Below are 21517 nucleotides of genomic sequence, written 5' to 3' on the forward strand. Positions count from 1 at the left end.
TATGTGAAAATGATTCATCAAGACCGAGGCATATGATAGACAGGCAACCAACAACAACAGAAAAAATGATGAATTTTTTCATTTTTTTTGGCAAACCCCGACAAAAGGAAACCTGATCTTTATGTTTTCATATTCATTCTTTACGAACGAAAAATGCATTGAATGCTGATTTGAACGAAAGAAAAAAAAAATAATTATGATTAGACACAAAGACCGAACCGTATTATCATGATGATGATGATCATCATCAATCCTGACATCTTTGATGGACATTCATTCATTCATTCAGTTATTCATCCTTGTTTTTTTTTTTTTGATTATTTTCTCTTGTGAATTTTTTTTATCATCCACATTCTTTTTCTCTCCCCCATCTTAATGTGTTTGTTGTTTCGTTTAATTGCAGCCGATAATTTGCTATACAAATTCCGAATGTTGATTATGTTGTCCGAATCCGAATGTTGATTATGTTGTTTACCGAAAGTGTTGAAGTGATTTTTCAATTTTTTTTTAAACTTCAATCATCTTTACCAAATTCAATCAGTCAATTTATATTCAAGTTAATCGATTGATCGATCAATTGATTCTAATCATCATCATCATCATAATCATCGTGTTACATGATAACAAGTGGTAAATTAACCTTGATCTTTTAATTTTTGAAAGAATGTTTATTATTATGTGGAAAGTTTCTAAAAAATGATTAATTAGAATCAAGTTTTTTCGTTTCGTTTCTTCTTCTTTTTAAATCCACCGAATAATCACCATTGTGAATAAATAATGACTATGATTATAAGATGATAAAGGTATGTTTGTAATGAATGAGATACACACACATACAGAGAAAAAAACACCTTTTTAAAAAGCTGCTGGTGCTGGCTGCTGCTGTTTCACAGCAGCTAATGGTTCGGAAAATCTCTTTTGCTTTCTATAGACAAATTGATGATGATTATTATCCGTTGATTATGATGATTATTATGAATTGGCCAACAAACAGAAAATTATTATCAATTTCTCTCTCTCTCTCTCTCTCTCTCTCTCTCTCTCTCTCTCTCTCTTAATCATCATCATTAAATGTGAATGGATAAATAGCCTATAATCATCATCATCATCATCATCATCATCATCATGAAAGATTATCTCCATCCAAACAACAACATTGTTTTTCTATAGTCAAAAATACTGGCCAATTATATTTATGATGATATATATTTAACTTGTATTTCAAATGGTAGTTTTTTTTCTATTCGAAACTCATTATAATTTCTGAAAAAAATATCTTCTTTTCTTTTTTTTTGTGCAAGTGTCGACGACAACAAACGATTCACCTCGAATAACAACAACAACATTTCGTTTCTAGTTAGGTGTTTTAATCATAATCATCATCAGTAGGATAGGATAGGATAGGTATGATAAACGTTATAATTTATTCTTCAACAACAACAACAACACATGTTTTTTCTCTTGTTTTTCAAAATTAATGTCGTCGGTATACGAGAATATATGATACATAACATAACATAATATCTAAATAACATAACAACCATCACCATCACCACCAACAATAATTTTTGCCACTTATGTAAAATGATTCGGTGTATTTTGGTTGTTGTTGTTGTTGATGATCATCATGATTATTTTCACAGACATTTTTTTTTTGATATACCTTGTGTGTGTGTGTGTGTGTGTTTGTTTGTGCGAATCCATTATTATCATTTAGGAATTTGTATTTTGAAAAATGAATCATAATGCTGTATGATGATGATGATAGTGGCCATCATTTAATAATAATGATGATGATGATGATGATAAAGATGAAACTTGAATTCATTCATTCAATTCAATCAATGATGGTGGTGGTAGTTTATGTTGGTGATGACTTTGGCCATTTGACCATGGTAATCGTGTTGGCTTTTCACACACCGACCAACCAACCAACCAAACAAACAGCTTTTTCAAAAAAAGCCGAAAACAATTATGCAAATTTACAATATCTCTCTCTTTTCTTGGCTGTTGTTTTCACCTTTTTTTCAAGATAATGATGTTTTCATTTTTTTTTCTTTACTTCTGTGACTAAATAATAACCGGAATATAATATACATTTCTAAAGTGAGAAGGGGGCAGCTGTCAAAACTTAAATACCATTACTAAGATCATCAAATGAATGTGTCAGGTATGATCATCATCAAAATTTACTAAGGATAACCTGAATAAAATTGATCAATCTGAATTTTTTTATTTTCCACACTCGAATCATCATCATTGATCATCATCATCATGACACGCACAAAATGTTTTTGTTTATTAACAAAAAAGCAAGCAAGCAAGCTTTGTATGGATTCATTTCAACAACAACAACAGAAAAAAATGAATGATCCGAATCATCATCAAAAAAAAAACCGAACCCCGAAAAGTGTTGGCTATAATTATATTATGGTTATTATCATTATCATCATTACCATTGTTGTTGTTGTTGTTATTGTTGACACTAATCACATTTTGTTGTTGTTGTTACCATTATCATCATCAGTCCCTTATACAAATGGCAAATTGTTTCATAAACGTTTTTCATCTTACCATTATTTTATCTAATTGACTTTTTTGTGAAAATGTCATTTTGGCATTTTATTTATGATGATAGTATGTGTGTGTGGTGTGGATGACAAAAGACGATTATCTAAATTTTTTGTTTACCTGTAAATGAAATGAATCCCTCAAATAATAATGATTTATGTTTGGCGAACTGTGAAATTTTTTTTTTTGAAACTTTTTTATTTCAATCCAAAATTGATTAACACTTACGCACACACACAATGGAAACATTTTTTTAGTTTTTTTATAATAATTTTAATGATTTAAAAATGATGAAATATTTATTTGCAATATCGGAAATGAAACATACTATTTCCGACTATTTCGATTTTTCTAAATGTTACCAGAAAAAAAAATGGTAATGATAATTGATATAAAGTATATTAACTATATTAACAAATATGATAATTTTACAGAAATCCTTGCCAGGGTTTAGTGAAATAATTCATTATTTTTTTAGTCAGAAAATGTCAAATTTTGTCAATCAAAAAAATGAAATAAATATGTTTTGTATCGATGCTAAAAATTGTCAGATTTCAGACTATTTTGAAAGGCATGATCTGTGTTTGTCGATATAGGTGTTGGTGTGTATCGGTGTGTAATATCAAATTATTAGTATTTCCTATATATATTTTTTTGTTTGTTGAGTATCCGGGGTTAATTTTTTTTGAAAGATTACTATTTCTACATTGTAATTTCATAAAGCTGATGCTGTTACGGTAGCTGCTGTTGTTGTTGATGATGGTGTTGATGGTGGTGGTAATGGTGGATTTGTCATCGAATGATGATGATGATGCTGATGATGATGATGTAGTTGATGAAGATGTTGCTGTTGTTGTTGTTGTTGTTGTAAATGTTGAGCATGTTGATGATGTAATGCTGCAACTAATTCCGGTTTTTTTAATAAATTTAGATCGGTTATATTTTCTAGAATGCTTGCCGGTACACCATTCAATTTAGCAGCATCAACATCTTTTTTCAATTCTTCAACATCACGTTTTAATTTGGCTCGTCTATTTTGGAACCTTGGTTAATGAAATGAAACAACAAAAGGGTTAATTTGAGAAAAAAAAACAAAAGGCAAAAAAATTAACACTTTACTAACCATGTAATCACTTGTGCATTAGTTAGACCTAATGATTGAGCAATTTCATCACGATCTGCTGGTGATAGATATTTTTGATATAAGAAACGTTTTTCCAATTCAAATATCTGATGATTTGTAAATGCTGTTCGTGATTTTCTTTTCTTTTTTATCTGTTGTTGACGATTATTGAATAGATTTAGATGATCGGCTGCTGAATCTACAATTTGATTGATTGAAAAGAAAAGAAACGAGAAAAAAAAATTCAATTAGAAATTATCGATCACACAAAATGACAATTGATTTTCATTCATCAGATCAAGTTAGATAAATTATCAGGGTGAAGGTTAGGGTGATTGTTTGTTTCGATTTCAATTTTATTCCTATTTCTACACACCTGTATCATTATCATCATCATCAAATGTCAAATGTCAAACATTCTGTATTGTTACCTGTCTAGTCAATTTGATTGAATTTCCAAATAAAAAAAAATTTGATTAAACTAATTAAGTTTAGTTTAGTTTAACTAATGATACAGTTCAATAAGCTCGTTGTTGTTATGTAAGCATCACCATTATTATCCTAGTTATTGTTCAGAACAACAATAGAAATTGTCATTTTGAAAATCTCATCAAATGATGATAAATGTCTTTCTGCTGTCTGTTTGTCTGAATTGAAGTTGAACGAAACAAAGAAAAAAATCAATTTTAATTTCCTTCAACCAGAAGAATTGATTTTATTCCATTGATTGATTGATTGATTTTTCACACTTTTCACGTTTAATAATCATATAAAATTATTTTATTTCATTCACCTACCCCCCCAAAACACACACCCTTGTGTTAATAAAATGATTTTAATTTCATTTTGAAAGTTACAGAATCACTCACTAACTGTCTTTCAAAATAATAAATGATGGTGTTAATGACCAAAACGATGACAATGATAATGATTTTTTCTCTTCAAACGACTGCCTGTCGTCATGATTTGGACAAAAAAAAAGAGAGAGATAGACAAAGAATAAATAAAAATAAGATTTATATCTATTGTTTGGCGCTTGTGTGTGTGTGTGTGTGTGTGTGTGTAAATCTTATTACCAGAGAAAAAATTAAACGAGTTTCCCCAAAATGTTATAATAAATCAAATGAACGATACAGAACAAAACAGAAGAACACATTTAATTGATACAAATGTCTTGTTGTCCCCGGTGTCTAATGTCCGGTGTGTTTGCCAAAGTGTTATTATTTCTATTCTTTTTTCTGTAAATTTAATTAAAAAACGAAAAAAAAATCCAAACAGAATAATGCAGCAGCAAATTAAATGACCAACTTAAATGACCAGGATATAGGTATCATTTCCTATATATTTTTTTTCATTATTATTTTGCTTGAATTTTTTTTTCAAAATTGCATCCTTACAATCGCCATCAGTGTTAATCCTTATTGATTAATATATATTGAAGCTGTCATCATCATTGAACAGGGGATTATCATTTTTTTTTAGCTACCGGAATTTTTTTCGAAAAGAAAAAAAAACACTTCTCGATATTAAATCCCATATCAATGATCTTTGATTTTGGTTGATGGTGGATTTCAGAGAGTGTTATCCAATGATTATAAATTCATTTCATTTCATTTTTTCTCGAGAAAATTTCCGAAAATTTTCTGTTCAATAGAAACGAAAAAACATTGCCTTGCCTCTAGTCATTTTGTTCGTTTGTTAAATTAGTTTCTAATTAGCAAAAATTTCTTTCAAGCTAGTTCGGCAAACTTTACTTCGAAACAAAAATATATTTATCAAGAGAAAAAAGCCGCCGACGATCATCATTAACATCGTTTTTCTGATCAATTTTTTTTTGGCCAAATAACAAGCCTGAGGTAAGCTTGTGTTTAAAAAAACTTGAAAACATCGATGATGATGATGATGATGATGATAATCATCATCATTATCACACCGAATTAATCACGATACTAATTATTATTATTATTATTTAAAAGATAATGGTTATTTGTGTTAAAGGTTAGGTTAGATCATTTCTCTCTCTCTCAGGTTAATTATATCCAATTTGGGCTGTTTAGTTGTTTGATGGAATCATTCATTTTGATTTTCCATCGTTGAAAATATGAATATGAATCAGCATCGGCAGCTTGAAATAACAGATTTGTTTCGTGCTAAAACGAAAAAAAAGAAAAAATCATTTGCCCTGTTCGATAATCAAGTTGTAACCGAAAAGTGGGAAAAATATCATTAAGAATCATCAAATGATGATCATGTTTAACTAATCATTTTTTTTTCGTTTTTTTTTCAAAGATAAAAATCTAAATTTGATAATTTACTTTTCTTAATTAACTTTTTATTTTTTCTTAAATTCATGATCATCATGTTTAAATGATGATGCCTTTGAAAAATTTGGCTTTTAAATATCACTATCATTTAATTTCATTTCAAAATCAGTTTGTCAGCCAGTCAATCATTCCAATTCATTGATATTGTTTCTGGTTTTCTGGTGTTTGAAAGTTTTTCCAAGAAAACCAAACCAAACTCAAACCAAACCAAATGTTTGAAAATGTTCATATATCACACATATATCAAACCTCGACGGGTGATACCCGATCGTTTATTGTTAGTATATGTAACAATGTGATTAAGAAAATGAAACACTTTTTTCTTGTTTGATTTCACCTAATTTTCTTTGGTTTTTCTTTTATATAAACACAAATTCAATTTGAAAGAATTGAAGTGATGGATAACAAGATCCACATACACACACAGTTGGAATTCATCATCATTGAAAACAAACACACATTTTATTTTGATTCGAGAATTTTGGCATCCAACATGGTTTTAACACTCTGGTTCACTTGATGATATTTAAATCAAAATTTTTTGAAATTTTCTTTTTTTTTCTGTTGTTGTTGTTGTTATTTAAGGAGATCCTTATTGTTGTTGTTTACATATCAAAATCAAGCATACATTTCATTCATTTCATTCATTTCATTCTCAATTTGATGATTGATTGAATCACCAAAATTGATTGATAATTAATTTTCATCATTATTATAAATAGCCAAATTCATTTGCATTCAAGCAAGATGTATGTAAATGTCAATCATCATCATCATCATCATCGAGCTAAATAATTTCATCCATCAACAATTTTGTTGTTGTTGTTGGTTGTGTGATTAACCATCATCATCATTTTGAATGATGTAATTTTTGATGAACAACAAGACAAATTACCATGAATAAATTGATCATATTACTCTCAGTATAATCAGTGATGGTTACCAGGGGTGAATAGAATCTCTTTTCAAAAAAAAACATTCACCCCACCATCTCCACCCCACCACCACCACTCTTTTCATCAATTTGGGATTCAATTTACAACGTTTGGTTTGGAATCAGAATTTTGTTTGTTTGTTTGTTGTTGTTGTTGTTGCTTCGGCAACAACAATGATTAATTATCATCATTGAACCGAGAAAAAAAAACATTCCCGAGTTTGATTACCCGGGTTGATATTACCCGGGTTATTTTCCAATGAATTTTCTATTCCATTCATGTTTTTGGACTTTGAAAGAAAACAAATTTTGTCAAATGAAACGAATCAGGAATTCTGTTTCTCTTTTCGTTTTACAATCAGATGTTTGTTTGTTTGTTTTTTGTCAAAGATTCGTTTTTCAAAATTTGTTAATGATTGCTTAAACACGTGGAATTTATTCTCGTTTTGTTTGAATTCGGGTTCGTTCGGGTTTGATTTTCGGTTAACACTATAATGACCCCATTTGTTTAGTCGTTAAACAAACATAAAACGAATGAATGAAATGAGGCAAAAAAAAAGTTATTTTGCGCATCATTCACAAATTCTGTAAGGCCCCATAAAGAATATAAAAGTTTCTTTCAAACAGAACGAAACAAATTCTTGAACGTTTCTTTTTTTTACTGCCTTTTTTCCCCCCACTTATACCACTCGACCACCTTTTTTTACCATCATTCACTTTTTCATTCTCTCGATATTCTGTTTCCATCATCATCATCATCATTATCATTCGCACATTCCTTTGTGTGTCGAAATGAATGAATGGAAAAATTATTCAACAAGAAAAACATTTTCCAACGCCAAGCACCACTAACACCACCGCCACCTCATCATCCTCCTCCTCTAATCGAATATTGATTTAATGGAAATACTGTCGTCGGTCGGTTGTTGTTGTTGGTGCCAGGCAAAATGAATGAGAACAAAATGAAACAAGAGAGAGAGAAACGAGAGAAAAAGATTCATTATGTTATCTAATTGGCGTGAAAAAACTAACATTATTTCTTCTTCTTCTTTTCGCACGCTTTTCGTTTCTCACTTTTTGATCGTCAATGATGATGATCATCATGATGATGTTTGAATGAAATATTATTGTTCATTTTGTATTCAGCGATAGAGAAGAAGAAGAAAGAATAAAATTCCTGTTGTTCTTTCAAGTGGATCAAAGTCATTTTTTTTGAGTTTGGGAAATTCTCTATATATAGACGAAAATCACAAGAATGTTACTCTGGTTGGCTGCCCAATTCTCCATTCTCTTCCCTTATATGTTGTTGACTAAACAGGAAAACTGTTCCTGGAACATTCGTTTTTTGCATCATCACAACCAATGATAGATGACATTGTGTTTGTTTGATTCCCAAAAAAAGCTGATTTACAAAATGATTTTTTCTTTTTTAAACTTTATTTTTAAACGTTTGTTGTTTTGTTACATTGAAATTCAAATGTACAACCAAACAAACAAACAAAATGGCTCATCAATAATGTGATCATTTTAGGTTCCAAATGGAATTTCACTGTGTGTTGTTGGCATTCCAAAATGATATAACTTTGCCTGCCTTTTTGTTCAAATTTTAATGATTATATAGTAATGTTGTTAACACGGCGTGCACCAGAAGTGAAAAGAATATCAGGCCAATGTTTTGCATCCCAAAACCAGGATGGAAGATTCAGTTGTGGTGGTATTTGGTAAAAAGGAAGAAAAAAACTGGTAGTGTTTTTTTTTCTGCAGACAAATTATTTATTGAAATGTTTAATTTTTTTTACTTGACTTGACTTGTTTGCTTGTTTTTTCATTTTTACAAATTTATTTTGTAAAAATGAAAAAATTCTTCAAAATCAACATTAAAAACCATGTAATTTTTCGCTCGGTTTTTTTGTTTTACAAAACAAAAACAACATTATCATTATTATTTAGGCATCATTTACGCATCTCTCTCTCTCTCTCTCTCTCTCTCTCTCTCTCTCTCTCTCTCTCTCTCTCTGCGCTTTCCCTATTCATTCATTCATGTTAATAGTTTGTTGTTGTTGTTTCAGTCAAACTGACATGAATGAATGAATGAATGGAAAAATTTGTTTGAAAGTTTCTGTTTCCTTCACTATGTGTCTATGTTGTTGTTGTCTTTCTTTCATAACACCATCATCATGACATTTGATATGAGAGAAAAACAACAGTGAATCCACTGTGTGTGTGTGTAGGAGTATGATGATGATAAAAGATGAATGAGAAAAAATGAATTTATTTTAAATTAACGACGAGAGAAAACGAGAAGATGCTTTTTAGAAAATTTGAATGGATTCAGTGTGATTATGTTGATGATGATAATGATGATGATATGTGATTATTATGATTATTAATTTATATATGCCAAACATGCCAAAATTTGAACAAAACAACAACGAAATTAGTTTTTTTGTTGTTTGAATTGAAAGAATTCTTAAGAATTTGAAATGAAATTAACAAACAAACAACGAAAACGATGATGATGATAGGAGTGGTTTATTCTTCTTTAGCATCATTGTTGTTGTTTTGTTGTCTTGCTGTTGTTGTAATTCAGTGTTAAAAATAGAATTAATTACATTAATTAATGATTTTTCATTCATAATCATCATCATCTTGATGATGATAATGTGGCAAAAAAAAATTAACACTGATGAGGGAAAATGGGGGGAAGAAAATTGACTTTTCTTCCAAATGATGATGATTATTTCCAAAATGAATGAAGTGAAATTTGTTGTTGTTAATTTTTCTTTTCTTAAATGTTTTTTTTCTTCTTAAAAAGAAATTGATTGATTTGATTTGATTCAAGTTAGTGCGATGATTAGCAAAAAAATCTTTCGAAATCGATCGATTACTGTCAAAATAGTCGATCGGTTTTAAAATGGTGTTAATCAATTTTTGAAAAAGTGTTCAAAGAATGATTACAACCAAGTGATTAACTAACAAAAAAAGAGTAAATTGATTGATTGATTGATTTGATCAATTATTAGTTGATCAATTTTTAACACTTGTTTAGCCAAACCAAGTAAAAAAATTTATGTTTTTCTTTTCTTTTTGAAACAACAAGTGAAATATCAAGGGTCAATCATTTTTGGTTTTTCTGGATCATTTTGTTTCACTTTTGATACTTTATCGAGAATAACACTTGCATTGCTCATTTTTTTATTCTGAGTTTTTTAATTCAATCAATTTCATTCTGTTTTGAGATTTGAAACGAAAATCATTCGATCGGAAAAATTGTTTGTTCGAGGTGTACATTTTTTTCAAAACTTCTTGGCCATTGATGATCAACAACAACAACAACAAAAAAAGCCGAAAACAAGAAAAAAAAGAAGCCGACTCGTGACTTGTTGCCAAGAAAAATTATTATTTGCCTGGACCAAAAGATTACTCAGTTAGTTATGTTTTGAAAAGAAAAGAAAAAAAGGTGCGAGCCGTTTGTGTGCCGAACATAATTAAAACTCAAGAGAGAGAGAGAGAGAGAGAGGTGTGAATTGATCAAAATAATGGAGGGGGAGAATTTTAGACAAAACAAGGTCCAAATGATTTTCTTCTTCTTTAGATCAAAAGTGTCGGCGGTAAAGCTTTCAAGAAAAAATCTCCTGGAAATAGAGTGGGGTGGAAATAGACCCCAAAAATAGCGGATCTTTTTCTTTTTTCAGCTAACTAGCTAGCTAGGTTTACCTTAATTTTGATCCAACGTATCATTTCTCTCTCTCTTTTTGATGATGATGATCATCATCACTTGTTGAGAATGAAAACTCAAGGATGTACCCTATGTATTTAATAGGTGTTAATATTATTAACACCATCACCACCACCACCACCACCAGCAACAACCATTCAAAAAACATGCCGCCACCGACACCGATTGCCTTAACACACACCGAACAAAAAATGAATTATCAAGTCGGCAAATAATCAAAGTAAAACGAAAATGAAAAAAATCGGTAAAACTTTTTTTACCTGTAAATTCATAATGGTCAGCCAGACAAAAGATTCTTGGGATTTTTTTTTTTTGAAGGTTCTTACATTTCATTCATTAAATGATAATAACTAACTAACTGACTGACTAGGTAGAAATAGAAAAAAAAGGTAATTATTATATAATATATGTGTGATACCTGCGCAAATTGATTCATCCGATTCTTCTTCTTTTTGATGATGTTTCTACAAAGAAGAAAATTGTCGGCAAATTTCTCTCTGAAAAAAACGAACATTAACTAATGACCACCACCACCACCATTATTACCATATAAGAAACGAAAAAAACAGGTAACTTTCAGGTAAAGTTTCCTTCATCTTTTTACGATTACCGCGCCCAGGTACGTATACCATGTGTGTGCGTGTGTGTTAAACTCCTGAATATTTTTTTCTGGTAATAGTGGTGGTGGTGGTGAAAAAAGAAGCCGACCACAGGTAATAAACATCACTTTTTTCGTAAAGATTCGGCATTTGTGTGATGTGTGTCGATTGAATTCGATTCGATTTTTTCATTCATAAAAATCAAAATTTTCTGCTACAAATCTTTACTCGATCAAAAAAAATGAATATTGTCGGCATCTTTGTATCTCAAGAACAATAATAATGATCATCATCATTAGAAAGATCAGAAAAAAAGAGATTTTTTGTTTTGATAAAAAGTTTCCATTCAAACAAAACAAATCATTTTTAATGGCTATAATTAAGCTTAGTGAGGTTAAAATAGTCTTTTTTTGTTTTGTTTTTTCAATTTCCATTGTTTTTTGACGTTGATTTTATTACCTTTTTCTGTTCGCTTGCTTGTGTCAATCACAAGTGTGATTTGGGCGTCATTTTTTTCCATTAGTTTGGCATTTGCTGATCACAAATCAATCAAATCAATTGATTGATTGATTGATGCGCTGACAGAACACCGAACAAAATGTTCATTCATTCAGAAAAACTGAATGTTTACTTCGTCAAATCCACTACCATTATCATTATTAATTTGATTTGAAATTTTATGCAAATTTCCAAAGGTTATGTTTACCTCACACACACTCACTTCTCATATTGACATATAGTAAGGATTGGTTTCAATCAAAAGCAGCAGCAGCAGTAAAAAACACAAATAAATAATGTTTTGACTTGCAAGTCAAAATGATTATCATTTTGTTGTTGTTGTTTCCGCCGTTTTTTTTCTGTTTTGTTTTGTTTTTTCTGGATTCGGGTGTCAATAACATAAGATTACTTGACTGAATTCACACACACGAAAATTTGGTAGTGAAATGTGTCGAAATAGTCATCAAAAATCCTAAACAAAACATGTTTTTTTTTAATGGACACGGGATGAGAGAGTAGAAGAAAACTGATTCCATGTCCAACACATTTACACAGATGTCTTATAAGACACAAAACGAAAAATTGCATAAATTATCCAAACATCCCCATCATCATCATTTAGTGTTAAATTAGATTCTCCGGAAAAGTTTGGATCTTCTTCTTCTGTTTTCTGTTTTCTGTCTGTCTGATTTTCTTCTTTCTGTTTCTGGTTGTTTTTTTGGAATAAAATTGTAATTCATTTTGTATGCCTAACACACACACACACACACAGCAAATTAAATGGATATTTTTCCTTTTTTTTGTTCTACTCTAGGGTTATTTTGTGTTTGTCAACAACCAAAATAACGATTGATTATTGTTGTTGTTGCTGTTGTCATCAGCTAAATTGAAAAAAAAATGGTAATAAATTTTACCAACTTGATTTTTTTGGATTTAACACCGGCCTATCATCATAAAAAAAACGGAAAGCCCAAGATCATATGGAAAAATCTTTTTTTTTGCATTTCTTAACACTTAATGAGATAGTAGGAGAGAGAGAACTTAATGTGTGCGTGTGATTAAATTCCTTTCGACAATCGAATAAAGATTTATTGTTTTTTTTTCTTTGGTAGTCGTCATCATCATCCTATATTTTTCTCTGCTACTTTACTTTACTTTATTATGATAATGGTGGTGCAGTAAGCAAGCAAGGAAGGATGGATGCGTGTAATGAGATTCTTGAAAAACGAAAAAATATCGGTTTTCAACATTTCTCTCTTGTTTTGGGTTGTTTTTGATGACACTTTTATTTGGTGTCGTTAAAGCAAAAAGCTTAAATGATTTTTCATTTTATTGACTGAACGTTTGTATCTTTGTTTTGACATTTTCATTTTCATTTTCAAAAGTTCATCATCCATCCACTACATATCGAAAGAATGCCGGCATAAATTATTATTGTTACTGCAGTACTGTTTTTTCTGGTTCTGTTTATTTGGTAATTATTGTTGAAGCTTTTTTGGAAGTTAAAATAGAAAAATTGTTAAAATAGTCATTCTCAGCCAGTCAGACAGACACATAATGTTTGCATATATATGGATCACAAACAAAAAAAAAAAAGATTTAACACTATCATACACTATTAGGAACCCAATAAGCGTATAATGAGCAATAATTAAAACATTTTAGTGAAAAGAAAAACTTAATTTACGAAAAAAATGATCAACAAGAAATAAGAAACCAAATGAGCTGTTTGTTTGAATGTAAAAACAAAAAAAAACTCATACAGAGAGCCAGCCAAAGTTACAAAGGAGAAGAAAAAACTCATAAATAAGATGATGATCTAATTTATGACCATTTTTTCCTAATAATATCCTACAACTTTGAAAAAAAAGTAGCTGGGTTTTTTTGCAAGCCGGATTTTTCTCTTCTTTCTTTCTCCGGATTGATTCCAGAAAAAAAGTGTTTATTTATGAGTCAGTTTTTTTTCAAGTCAGTCAAGGGAAAACATAGAAAACAAGAAAAAAGAAACATACCAGAAGATTTATCATTATTATCATTTCTATCGAATGCTTTACTTGTCATTTCAAATAATGCATCTAATGGTGATGATCCGGTGTTATTTTGGTTGTTTTTATTTTGATTTTGATTTTTTGAACCAGAATTCGTTAGACTTTCCGAATTGGAATCACTTTCAGATCTTTCATCTGATAAACAATCATCATCATCATCTAAATCATCATCCAAATCATCATAATCATCATCATCAGCTGATCTAGGTCGACGATTTGTTTTAATTAAATTATTATTTCGATGATTATTATATGAATGATGATGATGGTTAAATTGATGATTAAATAGATGTTGATGGTTAAATTGAGGGTTAAATGAATGATTATGATTATTAACGATCGATGATGATGATGATGGTGATGATGATGATGTTGTTGTTGTCGCTGTTGTTACATTTGCGGCGGCAGCTGCGGCAGCGGCCGCAGCCGCTGCTGCGGATAACGCACCATGATATGAATTATGTGCAAATAATGCTAATGGATTTGGATGTAATTGGCCAACAGCGCCACCGCCACCATTAACAGAATTTAATGCAGCATTATATTGTATACTTTGTATAAATGTTGATGCCATATTTAATTGTTGTAGATAATTTGCAGTAGGGTTTAATGTCGCTGATGTTGCCGATGTTGTTGATGTTGATGATGATGATGAATTATCCATAAGAACAACATTATCCCATGGCCTAATGAAATTCTTTGATGATGGTTGTTGCGGGGAACGTGTTAATTTATTGCCACTATTTTGATTATCAAAGAATTTATTATCATCATCGCTTGGTGAAAGAATATCTTTAATTAAAAATGATCGTATTGGTTTGCACTTTTCATTATTATTATTATTATGATTATCGGTTGCGGTAAAGGTTATATCATCATTATCGATTGATTGTCGATTCGATTCTTTTGATTTTGGTCGTTGCGATTGATTCGATTGATGATCATATTCAATTTTCAGACGATTATAATCATTACAAAGACGTTTATTTGGACTTGGCATCATACGCATTATTTTATCATTGAAAATCGTTGATGTCGATGATGAAGAATTCAATGTTTCAATTTTATCATCACAACCAGGATCGATTATTGTTGATGATAATGTTGATGATGCTGCGGATGCTGCTGATGATGTTGTTGATGAAATTGATGATGCAGATGAACTACGACTAGTTGAGCGTTCATGTTCCATTGTTGTTGTTGCGTTTAATGAAAACGTTGTTGTTGCGGTTGCGGTTGTTGCCATTTGATGTGAATGATGAAATAAATTTTTTAAATGTTGTTTACGATTACGAATAATAATTAATTCTTGTGATTCATTAAAATCATTTGCCATTATCATTATTATTATTATTTTTAGTAATAGGGTTTTACAAGCACTTATTGAATTTACAAACAAAAAACCGAAAAATTCATTGAAAAAACCAAAAGTACAACCATGGAAAACACCAAAAAATACACCACGAATGATCAACAGAAGAGAAGAGAAACTAAAATGAAATGATCATATTATCATCGTTGTCGTATTAGACCAGATCAAAATCAAGTTTTACAACAACAAGATGATGATTAGGATGATAATAAAGATGATTTAGTTGAAATGATGATGATGATGATGAATATCGATAAACAAGGCAACCGAAGCAGCAGCAGTCGAAATAGAAAAATTCATAACAAGAGAATCAGATATATTCTCTCTCACATTTGCTATTTTCAAGTAAAAGGCCTGGCCTGATGATGATGATCTAATAGTGATTGTGTGCGTATGTTGTTTGCTGAATGTTGTTCTAATTTTAATTAACACTCGGAGACAGAGACAGAGCAATTCACAATTCACAATTTTTCGATAATTTTATCATCATCGTTGATCGTTGATTGTTGTTGTTGTTATATTTTTTCGAAGCTCTTTTTTTTCATCGCTTTTTTTTGACAACTTAACTTGTTTTTTTTTGCTTTCTATGCGCACATTGTGTTAAACACACACCAATCAAATAAAACTTATGATAATAATAACAAGGAAGGAGGAGCTTACATTAACCAATCATATTGTAAATGTTATAAAAAATGGGCGGAGATTTGATGAATACATATTCGATGCATAGTATATATAGCACATCTGTCTGTCTGTCTGAGTGTAGTGTATTGTAATATTAACACTTTGGCTGTTTATGTTGTTCACTGTTGTTTATTTCAATTTAATTTGATTGGATTCACACATTTTTGTTTTTGTTGTTGTTGTTGTTGAATGATTTTTGATTGAATGACTTGACTTGATTTGACTCACAAAAAAAAACCAGTATATTTCTTTTGTGTAAATTGGTCGGTCGGATAGTTTTTGGTGGTGTTGATGAAAAAAGTAGCAGACAATTTTTATTTTTCACAAAATAAGATTTAGATATATAGCCTGAAAAGATGTTATAATCATCATCGTTTTTAAAAGAGACAGATACAGTAACTCCAAAGAGAGACTGCGCAGTTTCATTTTGGCTTTATTATTGTTGTAATCAAGTATCCAAAAAAGATGCCTTAACCATTCGTGAAATGAATAGTGTGTGTGTGTGATTAATAAACTTGCGAATGAAAAAAACAACAACAAATTTTTTTTGTTTGCAATTATCAACAATCAACGAAGCAGAAGCAAATGCCAGAACTTCCAATTAACTTTTCATATAAACGATAATAATAATAAAAAAAAGGAAGATACACTACATTTGTGAATAGGAAAAATAATAATGAATAGAAAAACGCCATATGTTACAAATGGAAAAATAACACAGAGAGATAAAGATAGGAGATATAAATCGTGTTTCAGAAAAAACAATTATCTTTTTTTCTACATTTAAGCAAAGATAAATTCCTCTACAGTTGTTTTGTGAAGGCAAAGGCATCCGTAGTGGTGGTGGTGGTGGTAAATGATGATGATCATTAAATGATCATTTTGGACAATAATGATGTTGAGATGCGTATGATGATGATGATGATGATGATGGAAAAATTGAATGAAATTAATCGTCGTTCTAAAGTGAAGTAAATTAACGAAATAGAGAGAGAGAGAGAGGTGATAACATTCTTGCTTGCAAACTATTTAGTCACAAGTTATCGCTTTATTTTCAAAAAAAAAGAAAGAAAGTTTGATTTCTCTTCTTTTCTCATCTCAAAATCTTGATTCGATTCTCTCTCTTCTCTCCCACTCAATCCACTAACTACATATCGAGGAATCAAAAATAATTGATTTTTCTTGATTTTTGCTTTGTCTGTATGTGTGTAACATGCCTATATTTCATAGATTGGTTGATGATGATTGCTTAATGATAATGAATAGTTGTTTTTTCTTTCGTTTGTTTTGTTTGTTTGTGAATACAATAGCCTGTCATTGTTTCGTTTTTTTGCTTTGCTTTGCTCGACATTTGCTTTGCTTTGCTTTTCTGCTGAATAATTGAATTCAGAATGGTTTTTGCTATTTCAAATTTCAATGTAATTCAATTGATGATGATGATTAGGTCATGGAAAATGAATGAATGAATTGAAATTATTATTAATTTTTCATCACCACCATTATTGATAATCCAAATGTATTAAAAAAGGCCAATACAATTAAGCAGAAATATTTGTTGATTTGTGTATCGAATCAAATCAAATCATTAGATATCGAACGAGAGAGAAAATCAAATCAAATCCTATATAGTAATCATTGGTTAATAAAAATATTGCATTCCATTTTTTTTCGGTAATTTGAATTTGATTATATATACACACACACACACAAGGGTTAACACCAATGAAATTCATATTTTCTTTTTATTATGATGATGATCTCATTTCAATTCATTTCATCATCATAATGATGATGATGATGATAACATTTTTATTGAGCGAAAAAAAAACTTTGAAAAACTGTGGAAAATGTTTATCAATCTAATCCACTTTACTTTGGCTTTTCTTGCTGCTTCTTGCTTCTCAGAATGACATTTAAAAAAAAAAAATCCGTAATAAAAAATGACAATAAAACTTTGAAGAAAAGCGTTTCCGATTGATGATGATGATTATGATTATGGTGGATGACAATGAGAGGAGGAGAGAAGAAAAAATTTCGCATTTTTCACACAAACTTTGTTCATTCAAAAACTCCAGAATATGATTCCATTAAGTAATTAAGCTTCCATTAATGAACAACAATGAAAGAAAAAACTTTAAAGAATAATAATGCATCATCATTATCAGAATGAATTCTTTTCATCTTTTCATTTCTTTTCAAGATCAAATTGTCATTTTCAGTTTATAAAAATAGATCATTTTTTTCGCTGGCATGGTTGCCAAATTGATGATGATTGTTACATTGTTGAATTTCTCTTCTCCATTCTTGTTTCTTCCAAAAAATCAATTTGATACAATCTTTGAATTTGAATTGTTTCTTTTGGTTGGTCGATTGGTTGGTGTGATGGTGTGATGGTCATGCCTTTTGCTCACACCTCTCTCTCTCTCTCTTTCTCACCTGGACCTTTACAAAAATGACAATACAGTAACTTTATTTAAGGTCCCATTACACGAGCGCAATTGCCGCTGAGGCGGCCAGCATAAATTGTGTTGAGGCCGTCTGCAGAAAAAAAGTTCCTATGTTTTTGCTGTGCCTCAGCTCGAATGAGTTTTTTCATCGACCGCCACAGCCAAGTAGGCCTGTGTCGATCACAAAAAAGTTGAGATTTTGGGAAGTTTTCGGAAAAGTTGCATAAAAAACAAGAAAAAGTTTTTACGAAATATATAATGTTTATTTTTTTAAGCAATTCAAATTAATTTTTTGAATTGTTTCCACCGATTCTTATATATTTTCAATTGATAATGGATTATTATTTATGAATAAATACATTTATCTATACCAAGGCAACACACACATTAATTGTAAATTTTAAAATTAATTTTTTGTAACTTTTTTATTCGACGTGAATATCCGAAATCTCGGATAAACGTCTTTTCAATAAATTGAATTGAATTGAATCAATTTGAATAAATAAAAATACCTTTTTATAGAGAAATTAATTATTATACCTTATTAAACAACGAATAAAGAACAAACGGAAATCAAAAATAAATCAAAATAAACAGAAAGATAAATTTGAAAACAATTTGAATGCTTTGCGTCAATTTTCCGTTCATTAACATTACGACGAAACAAGAAATTATTATTCTTGGTGTCGCAACGAAGAACGATCTCAACAACAACATTTGACCGTGTAATAGCTCGAATGAGACCGACCGATGAGGCCATCTCGCTCCGCCCACATCTCAAGTAAAATCTCTGAGGCAATTGCGCTCGTGTAATGGGACCTTTAGAAACTTTAACTTTATAATCCACATTTCACATCATCATAATTCAATTTGAAACAATCAAAAAAAATCAAATTTGTTTCACCATGTCCCCAATGCGAGAAGAGAGAGAGAGAGAGAGAGAGAGAGAGAGAGAGAGAGAGAGAGAGAGAGAGAGAGAGAGAGGTTAAAATGGTTTTTTCGAAATTTGTTGCGGTCATCATCACCATATGTACTGGTTTGCTTCAAATTGGGACAATTGTTGTTTTGTGACCAGAATGAAAGAAGCAAATTTCAATTTATCCAATTGAATGTCAATCGATTGATTAGATCGATGATCTGATTTGATGATTAGTCCTGGTGGTGGTTGTTGTTGTTTTTCAAGAACAACAACAACAAGGAACCAATCAATTGAACGACAAAAAAGTCTTTCTTCATTCAAAAAATAGCAAGGTAAAACGGTTTTTTTGTTGTATTTTCTTAATGAAGTTGTTCGATACATCGATCAATCGATTGATCGATTATCGCCTGCCTGATTTTTCTCCCGGCACTATTTATAGCTTTTTTCACACTTTTGGCCAATTAAAAAAAATTGAATGGCAAAAATCGAACTACAAAATCGGTTTTTCGGGAATCAAACGAATCGAAGTGAGTAAATTAATAACTACCTTTTTCATTTCGTTTCGCTGTGTGTGTGTGTTGTAATGGCGAAACGAATTGAACGTTTTTTATTCCGAAGGAAAAATCGAAAAAATCAATCGAATCAATTCAAATCGAATCGAATGAGAAAAGGAAGGAAGGCACCAGAGTGAGAAAACAAAAAACAAAAAAAAAAAAGTTGTTGTCAAAAAAGCTTGATCTGAATCCGATGAGAATGATCGATATTCAAGTGTGTGTGTGTTTCGGTTAAATCAATTCTGATAAATGATTTTTACGTTGTGTAAAGTTTTTTTTAAATGAAAGAAAACGAAAAACACCTTTTGAACGTCAAGAGAAAAACTGTAGAGAGTTTTTTCTCTCCTGGCTAATTAATACCTGTAAAAGGTGATTGATTTGATAGCCAAAAAAGAAAGAAAAACCGAGTGAAAAAATGATTGATTTTTTTTTCTGCTGTTGCTGCTGCTCATTTGGTTCACAAAAGGCATCAAGCGTTCATCATTAATAATGATTTTCTCTTGTTTTTTGCTGACCCATTCAACCAATACTGTGGTCATACACACAATTTATTCACCCCACACACACCGACACTGCTTGCTGCAATTGCACTCCAATTGATTATCCCATTGATTGATTGATTGATTATTTGGAAATCGGCTAAATAAACTAAACTAACTACTAAACTAGCTAATTAAAGTAATTATCTTCTTCTTCTCTCTTGAAGCCTTGAAGCTAAACGGTTGTTTCTTCTTCTTTGTCTTTCCACCACCACCACTATATACACCTTAAATGGTAAAAATTAAGACATCTTTCTTTGAAAATCTGTTCTCGGCATTATTATTGTCGTTGCTGACGATGATGGTGACAAGCGTGTTAAATATAGTTTAGGTTTTTGTTTTTTTTGGTCTAAAATCATCATCATCATCATTGGCCCTTGAAGGCGCCTTTTTGTCGTCATTGTTTGTTTGTTTGATTGTCGTCTATTTCCACCATATCAATACCATTTTTTTTTTTTGATTTATTTTAGAAAATTTCTATTATCATCATCATCATCATCATCATCAGAATCATTTAGATATGCATCGCACATTCAAATACACAATGACATTCTTTTCATCATTATTTTTTTTTGATTTTGAAACACAAAGTACACACTTGAACAAAAAACAAGCATAAACGATGACGACGATCATCATCAAAATTCAAAAAAACCATGACCAATTTCTCTCTTTCTCTCTAGGTCTAGAACCGCCGGATAGGTGGTTACCCCTATGCTAAATTCAAAAATCAAAAGCCACGAAAAAAACACTTTTCAATTTGTTATTCAATTTTTTTTTGGCCAAAAGTGGGCCCTTAAATCAGGCCAACAAGCCAAGCCATGCACAACATGCAAAGCTCTGGCCAAACAAAACAAAACAAACAAAAAGGTCAACTGAAAAGGGCAATGTCATTTCGAAACAAGAAATAAAAACAAACGAATTTCATTGTGACATTCATGGTAACACCATGACAAATATATAAACGTGGCGACAAAGTCGGGACAAATCAGAAAAGTTTTATTTCAATTTTGGAAATTTTTTTAAATTCAAAATGTTTTCAACATGAAACCCAATGATGGTTGCTGGCTGGCTAGACTGATTTTTTTTTTGAATTTCACCGAATTGTAACGATGAATATTTTTTTTTGCGAAAAGTTAACGGTCAACGGTCAGTTATTCAGTCAA

At 30.6% G+C, this 21517-nt stretch overlaps 2 protein-coding genes and 1 long non-coding RNA gene across 3 annotated transcripts in view; 2 read left to right on the forward strand and 1 right to left on the reverse strand.

Moving 5' to 3' along the window:
• LOC113795097 (HIG1 domain family member 2A, mitochondrial-like) overlaps positions 1–21517 on the forward strand; it is a 29868-nt gene that overhangs the window by 157 nt on the left and 8194 nt on the right. The window lies entirely within an intron of this gene.
• Positions 1554–3127, forward strand: LOC142645085 (uncharacterized). Its single transcript, XR_012846268.1, has 2 exons — positions 1554–2170; positions 2314–3127. It is a non-coding gene; the product is annotated as an uncharacterized LOC142645085 (long non-coding RNA).
• On the reverse strand, positions 3059–16385 carry LOC113795090 (uncharacterized). Its single transcript, XM_027345276.2, has 3 exons — positions 13801–16385; positions 3695–3893; positions 3059–3614 (listed from the first exon to the last, which is right to left on the reverse strand). The coding sequence occupies exons 1-3, from the start codon at positions 15176–15178 to the stop codon at positions 3287–3289; spliced, it is 1905 nt and encodes a 634-aa protein (XP_027201077.2). The 5' UTR covers positions 15179–16385; the 3' UTR covers positions 3059–3286.

Source organism: Dermatophagoides pteronyssinus, unplaced genomic scaffold (genome assembly GCF_027571235.1).
Source record: "Dermatophagoides pteronyssinus isolate colony J.1.1.1.1 unplaced genomic scaffold, Derpt_VIB-CSIC_2022.12 sq0006, whole genome shotgun sequence".
Lineage (NCBI taxonomy): Eukaryota > Metazoa > Arthropoda > Arachnida > Sarcoptiformes > Pyroglyphidae > Dermatophagoides > Dermatophagoides pteronyssinus.